This window comes from Lolium rigidum, chromosome 2 (genome assembly GCF_022539505.1).
Source record: "Lolium rigidum isolate FL_2022 chromosome 2, APGP_CSIRO_Lrig_0.1, whole genome shotgun sequence".
NCBI classification, from domain to species: Eukaryota; Viridiplantae; Streptophyta; class Magnoliopsida; order Poales; family Poaceae; genus Lolium; species Lolium rigidum.
The window spans coordinates 238,317,573-238,325,365 of NC_061509.1; the positions used below are offsets into that span (position 1 = coordinate 238,317,573).

At 49.1% G+C, this 7,793-nt stretch overlaps 1 protein-coding gene across 1 annotated transcript; it reads right to left on the bottom strand.

The window, feature by feature from the left end:
• Positions 1-2,879: 2,879 nt before the first annotated feature.
• LOC124688377 (probable trehalose-phosphate phosphatase 4) lies at positions 2,880-5,004 on the bottom strand. Its single transcript, XM_047222064.1, has 8 exons — positions 4,726-5,004; positions 4,476-4,616; positions 4,290-4,361; positions 4,086-4,163; positions 3,922-3,975; positions 3,697-3,798; positions 3,470-3,547; positions 2,880-3,357 (listed from the first exon to the last, which is right to left on the bottom strand). Exons 1-8 carry the CDS (start codon positions 5,002-5,004, stop codon positions 3,043-3,045), a joined length of 1,119 nt encoding a protein of 372 aa, XP_047078020.1. The 3' UTR covers positions 2,880-3,042.
• Between the last annotated feature and the right edge of the window lie 2,789 nt (positions 5,005-7,793).

A 7,793-nucleotide genomic window follows, 5' to 3' on the forward strand; every position in this document is an offset into this window, starting at 1 on the left:
ATATAAAGTTCTAACCATGTATTTACATTTATTTATGGGTTTTCCCATGAAATGCGAACATTTTGTTATTTAACTCTGCATGACAGAAAAACCTTTTGTTAGTGTTTTGGCTTTCATGGAGCTACAAGACTCAAAAAAGATCAAGATCAAGGACGTTGGTTAGAAAATTTCTACTAAGCCACCCTCAATGGTGAGTGTCCTGACAATCGCACAACTAGTGAGACATAAGCTCTTACAACATCTCAATATAGCACACCATCAGATAGAATACCATGCCGACAAGAATCACACTTTTTACCCCTTCCAAGTGGGTAATGAAGTTTCAAGCAGCAATGTACGTTCCAACGTCGGTATCTTCTTGTGTGAGTCACAAGCTGGTCTTCCATGCATGCCATCTATTGCGGACTCTTCTCACATGTACGAAATTACTGCTTGATCTTCTAGTTGGTGTTCACATTCCTCTTGTCCTAGTGGCTATACTTCACTACCCATGATCGAGCAAATGCATGTCCATTGCTCCGACTCTCAACGATGCCTAATACTGGGGAAGAGGAGATTGCTCTTCATGGGCGCTTTCCGGGTGCTAAGAATTGGGGGGAAGCCTCGCTCCAAGATGACAACAAGAGGGCCATGTTAGGCTCCTTGACATATGGGACCCAACGACCAATGAATAGGCGCGGGCATCATTACACTCTCAACCGAGATACGAGTTCCCGGTCTAATACCATTACTATGGGCCTGGATGGTAAGTAAGGCAATAGGTGCGACCATGCAACATACTTAAGGAGAGAGGTCGGGAAGATGTAGGCATCAAGTGGATCATAGAACTGGATGGAGGGCATGATGTAGTTTTTTTAATAATGGTAATGTACTAATACCGAAAACATATCATTTACACAAAGTCTCTGCAACAATATAATTACTAGAGCAAGTCTATACATTAACGATGCACACAGGCGAAACAAAGACCTCGGCGAAACAAAGAGGGACTCGCATCAACAATCTCAGCAACAGTGATGTGACAGACACCCTGACTTCGAAAAGGCTTCTCCAAAACGAAGCTAGTTAGTTCATCTTCCAGCTTTATAGTGATTCATATATAAACAAGATTTCTATCCCGAACCTAGACTTGTGTGTGCTCCAGTGTTGCATACATTGTGTGTACAGTAACTTATATTCATGTGTGTATGCAATTCATGCAGGACAAACGGGTACCAAAGAAGCTACTGATAATATTGGTCCACAGAAGGTGCATTATTGTGTGTGTGTGTATCTGATTGGCAATGCTTCCATTTGCAGGTGCATTTACTCCTTTGGCGTCATAGGAAACCTTCTTTTGGGGGCAGGGAAAAGAGGTAGTGGCACGATGGATGCCTGTCAGTAAAACACACCAATGATATACCGGTGGCCCCCCAGCAGTCAACTCTTCTTGGCTTGCATCCATAAGATTGCTGATTAAAAAGGTGAACATTTTAAGAAGTAGGGCTGGGCTTTTGCAGCACTAGAACATGAGCTAGTGCTCTGGAAATGTACTACCATGCGAGCTAGCGAGACCACATGAGAATATGCATCGATGGAATCGAATCATTGTGAGGAACCATCTGGACAGAGGGTAGCTAGAGAGGAAGTCTTCATCACTGACTTAATGCATCTACCGGTGATTGATTAATCATTGATCGAGCTACTAATGATGGGTCATGTAGATGGGAGTTGCGGCCTAATCAAGTCCACAGGCTCCAGAGGTTGTTAATTAGGACGTGCTTAATCAGCTCCGTGGCAGGATACTTTACCGGGCAGTCTGATCATATCATGAACTTACCCTGAATATTAAACAGATGCACAGGCGTGTAGACAATGCACACTGAGCAGCAAGCTTAGTAAGTTATTAGGTCATACATAGGACCACAGCATCGGCATGGCTGGATGAGCCGGCCGGCCGCCCTATTGTATGCATGTCCCGGTCACGGAATCATGGAATCCACTGCGTGAGTTTGTATAGGTTGGTGTAGATCTGATGGATCATCTGGCACACATTACAAATCACCATCTCTATATAGGCTGCTCCCGCAGTACAATACAGGCCGAGAAAACAAACAGAAGCCACCCCTGCTAGCTTGGCAATGTGGCCATTCATCACAGCTGCATGCTTGCCACGAATCAGCAGCCATATTGTAAAAGTATATCCTGCGAGATTAACGGGAGCTAATTGTCACGATTAGTACAGGCAAGTGATCTTGCAGGGAGATCACGCAACAGGGCCTTCACATGCCTCCTGCAGAGGTCTTTGTACGGCTGCAACCTTTGTTTTCTTAAGGTTCGTGCTCAGATATGGTATCACTGTATAATGCTCCCTCAGCTTCATATTCTTCTTGTTATTGAACTAAAACCACAACAGTATTATGGAACGAAGTTAAACTGAAACTAGGACGGTAATTATGAAACTGAGGGAGTATCTTTAAAGCCACGAGAGGATCGCCAAAATGAAAGGCGGTAAATGACGAAATGAATAGCATCGAACCAGGTGTCCAGGAGAGATCGTACGAAATGATAGATGACAATATTAATTTCCATTACAGCATTTTACAGGGATAGGTAGGCACTGAACAAGCAGGAGGACGAACTGAGTGGATCCTAGCTAACTAGTTACATACACTGGGGCTGAAATAATAGAGCCAACAAGAAGCTTCTTTCTCGGTGAGGGTCTAGGAGTGGCATGTAGCTTTGCATATGCCTTCCAAGCCGATGGGACCAAAAACAACAAGGGTAGCAGTAGTGGTGGATCTACTAGTAGTAGTAGTGCTAGTGCATTGCCGGGGAAGTAGCTGTGCGCGCACGCTTGCTTGCCGCAGCTCCCACAGTGCGTGCTGGAGCTCCCCCAGCTAGCTGCGTCGTCCTCTCGGTGACCACCACAGAAATCATCAGAGAGAAAATGTAGGTGCACGGTGGGGTATGTTTGCATGATTGGATTGGACACCGATGTTTGGGATCGACCGATTGACCGGTGTCCATCGCGTCCTAGATCGATCTCTACTGGCTAGCACGTTACACTCGCGGCCGGATCATGGCCGGCGACGACGACCTGATTCGGCTCCACTCGACGAGCCGGAGCAGGAACTCCATGACCTCGCCGGGGTCCTGGAGGGAGTAGGAGGCGCTGGTCTCCTTGGCGGACTTAGTCACCAGGATCCCCACGCCCTGGCCCCTCTCCCTCAGCACCTTGAAGGCGTCCTCATCCGTGCGGTCGTCGCCGATGTACACTGGCAGGACGTCGCTGGAGTTGGCGAACCCCAGCGACTCCAGCAGGAACTCCAGGGCCTTGCCCTTGTCCCACATGATGCTCGGCCTCAGCTCGAAGACCTATGCAAATTAAAAAGTTTCAATCTTTGATGAAGATCTTCACAGGGAAATGTCAACTGATGCTGAGTTTATCAACAGACAACAGTGTAGTAAACGAATAAACAAGACTCACCTTCCTCCCTTGCGTGAGCTTCAGCATGGGGTAGTCCTTGATCACGGCCTTGACCTGCTCCGCCAGGAAGTTCCATCTCTGCATGCGTTTCAGGGGAGGGATGAGTGGTTCAGACGAGGAAGATGGATAGATAGATAAATTAACCGCACATGATGCGGCACGTCTGTTAAATTAAGTGGCCAAGTGGGCTGGTATCCCGAGCCCGAGATAGAGTAGGGCTTTCCTACCTTTTCATCTACACATCTGAAATGGACGGACAGGCAGAACTTGTTGTTCTCCACATTGGCTCCAGGTGTGGACTTGGTCTTTTCCACCAGCAGTTTGTACACCTGACAAAAATGTGATTCACAGCCATATATTAGACTCCTCACTGTGTGTGCATCGACTAATCAAGCAGCTAGCTAGCAGTAGATAACTAAACACTAGTGGACAAGTTAAACTGATTGAAGTACCTCATCGATCACGGGGAGGAACTCGCTTGCAGGTTGGCATAGGACAGACTCGGGCTGCAGATTGGCACGGGAGCAGATTAGTCAGCGAGAGTAGTAAAAAAGATTACTTAGCCACTAGGAGCTACTAGATTATGGAGAAGAAGAGGGCAGAACACTGGTCATACATTGGAGCTCGGTCCCTTGATGTCCATGCCGTGGCTGCCTGCGTAGTAGAGCTCGGAGAGGCCGACGAAGTTGTACACCTACACGCACGCACCACCGCAAGAACACACATAAGCCAAAATAGTCACCATGTAATGTATACGCACGCGCAAGTATCTGACGCGCGCGCGCGCGGCAGAGACAAGTAGTGGCACGGGGGAATGTACCTTGTCGCGGCACCGCCCGCTGACGATCGCCGTCGGGAAGTGCTTCGCCACGTCGCGCACCGCAGCCCTCATCTGCGCACAGGAGAGACGACATCGTTCAGCAAATATGTATGGTTTTTTCAGGCCGGGGAAGGCCGTCCATGGAGAAGTGTGGAGTGTTGCGGGCGGCGACGGCGAGTGACTAACCGCGTCGCTCATGTAGGCGGCGTCGGGGTTGGCGACGATGGGCGAGAGGGTGCCGTCGTAGTCCAGGAACATGACGATCTTCTTCCCCTTGGACGCGGCTGCGATCTGCTCGAACTTGCCCAGCGCCGACGGGTGCTTCCTCTGCTCATCAGACCAAAGAAAAGGTTAGAAGTTAGAACACCGGCATGGAGGGCCACAGTAATGCGGCGGTGGCAAGACCAAGGGGAGGAGCACGAGTGCAGGAACTAACCATCCAGGCCGTGAGGTCGTCGACGTCGGAGGCGGCGGCGCCGGCGCGGGAGCGGGTGGGCGAGGAGGCGCGCATGGCCTCGACCCAGGTGCAGCTCGCGGAGCGCGCCGCGGCGGCGGCGGCAGCAAGGTCGAGGTACGTCTGCCGCATCGACATGGCTCCGGCTGCGCTGGCGGCGCTCCGGCACGCGAAGAGGCCCGTGGGGCCGGAGCCCGGCATGGCCGCCCCGCCCGCCCCAATGCCCATCTCCGAAACGACCACGTCCTGGCTCGTCGTCATGTCACCGGAGCGCACAAGCAAACCCGGATGACCGGCTCGTGCAACGTACCGTTCGAACGCCAAGCTCCGGCGAGACGGCGCACAGGTCGCAGCTAGCTAGCCTTGTGCGTGCGTGCGTGCTAGTGTGAGAGACAGAGAGGTTAAGGTGGGTGGAGGCGAAGTGGGATAAGCGCGGCTACTTATAGCTGGAGCAGTGGGCGGGCACGTGGGGCCTGCCTCCCCTCCCATGCGGTGTGCGCGATGGATGGACGGATGGAGCTGGTATTGCTGCGTCGTGCCGTGGTACGCCGCGTGCACCAGTCCACGCTGGGTTTTTGCTTCTGCTTTTCTACCATGAGCAGGCAATGGTGAAGCTGGAGGGCCTTTGTCTGGGCCAAAAGTCGAAACGGGGACTCCTTTGCAGGGCCGTATTCCTTTGCCCCTAGGAGCTAGGGCTTGGGCTAAAGATTGTTTGTTTACTTGTATTGATACATACCAAGATTTGGTGCTCCCGGTTTTTGAAATATTTGAAAACTGCATTTTTATGTTTCAGAAAATAATAAAAGTTATTCCACAAAATAATTGTGCGAAGTTTCGGTAAAAATTATGATATATATTTAACTACAGAAAAAAACAAATTATGATATATATTTAACTACAGAAAAAAAAATTATGATAATTTTGTCAGAAATTTTTCTTTTTATATAGTTCTTAATACAACATATTTTCTTCCGAATTTTTTACAATAAATTCAGAAGATTTCTATGTGTGTGCACATTTTAGCTCAATTTTTTGAATCTTAGAAATATGTTTGTTAAAAACCAGGAGCACTGGTAGTCATGTGCCGAAGTCACTTTTGGTTTGATACAATATAAATTTTGAGATCCAACAGTCAAGAGATGGTTTAAGTTATGGCCCCTCATAACTCTATTCTGACTCCTCTTACTCAAAAAATGAAGTACTTCAAAATTTATGACTCACTTATGTCAATGCAGCGGGTTTAAAGCCTTTTGTGTCTAACCAAGTGACCGAGTTTGACATAGATTGTTGTGGAACCCAATAACATCAATCAGGCTACAACTTTTAGTAATTTTAAATTTAGGATACTTTTTTATAAATATATATTTAAGGAATTTTATTAAGTGTGTGTGTGTGTGGGGGGGGGGGGGGGGGTTGCCCCCTATCTATACAGAAGCTTCGTTACTATGATCAAGGGCCCTTTGGTGTGGTAACGCTAGAGCCCTCAAAATCAAAGGACCAGCCCTTCTCCTTTGTAGAAATTTTTCTATGAAGTACACATGTGTTATCACCAGAATTTGACCGGATCAGAGGTGGGCCGCGATTGGAGATGGGCTTGAAGAATATACATGGAAGAAATACATGAATCGGCCTTATATACCAAATTTGGGCTAGTTTGCCCGTGTATCTGTAACATAGTAGGATACGTGTCGTTTAGAAGTTAGAGTTTAACCCGTGCACGGTTAGGTGCACGCCTGAATTAGAAAGTCCCCCGGACTATAAATATGTATCTAGGGTTTATGAAATAAACAACAATCACGTTCACCACAAACCAATCTAGACGCATCGCCAACTCCCCCGTCTCGAGGGTTTCTTCCGGGTAAGCACCATGCTGCCTAGATCGCATCTTGCGATCTAGGCAGCACACGTTTATTCGTCGTTCATGCGTTGCTCGTACTGAAGCCTTTTTTATGGCGAGCAACGTAATTATCCTAGATGTTTTAGGGTTAGCATTGTTCATCATATCATATGCTATCGTCGTGCAACCCTTAGGCATCTAGCCGCCCTTACACCTATCTTGGGTGTAAGGGCGGCACCCCGCTTGATCCTTGTCTAGTAGATCCGATCCGTTATGATTGCTCCTTGTTCTTCAAGGATTAGTTTAATATCTGCATTGTTAGGCCTTACAAACGGGTTGAAGGATCCAGTGGCGCGTAGGGTGTAGTTTGCTAGCCCTAGACAGGATGTTCCGAGGATCAGCTTCGTGTTAGTTTTTAGGCCTTGTCTAGGGTCGGTTTACGATCACCGTGCGTGGCCGCCAGGCTTAATCACGAGTAGGATGTTCCGATTGTGCGGTGAAAACCCCAAATCGTAGTAGGTTGTTTTAGCTTTATCTTGATCAAGCAGGACCACCATCTGATCGTACACCTCGTACGCATCATGGGTGGATCGGCTCCTTGAGCCGATTCACGAGGATAACCCGAGAGCCGATCGAGGCTCGTATTTAACGTTTACGTGTATGCCATGCAGGAAACTAAGCGAGGCATCATCCAACACCTTCCTGACCAGGTATAGGTCAGGTGGCACGCCCTTGCATCAGCATCGGACGTGTGTGTCGAAGGCTTTGCGGGCCGTCGCTCGGAGGGACCAGGGCCAGCCGCAGTCCTGGGAGATTCCCGGCTCTACGGTGTTGCCCGTCGCTGCCCGCCGGTGGGTTTCTGACCGCAGCACATTGTGGCACGCCCGGTGGGACAATCTTCGACATCAACCGCATCGCCATCTACATCTGAGATGGCGGAAGGCACTCCCGTCAAGTATGAGGATCTGACTGAGGAGCTCAAGAAGAAGCATGACGAGATCAAAGCAGTCCTCGAAGCCGACCTCATCGGCTCTTTTCACAGAACCCGCTCACATGGCATCAGGTGGAAAGGGTTCTCACCGAAGGCGCGCTCGATGGAGTGGACCTGTCCACCCCGTCGAAAAACGCACCAGGTCGCTGCGTCAGGAGATCAACTTTATGGTGGCTCATTCGCTGCACCGCCATTCCGAGAGCCCGGTGAACACTTTGGAGC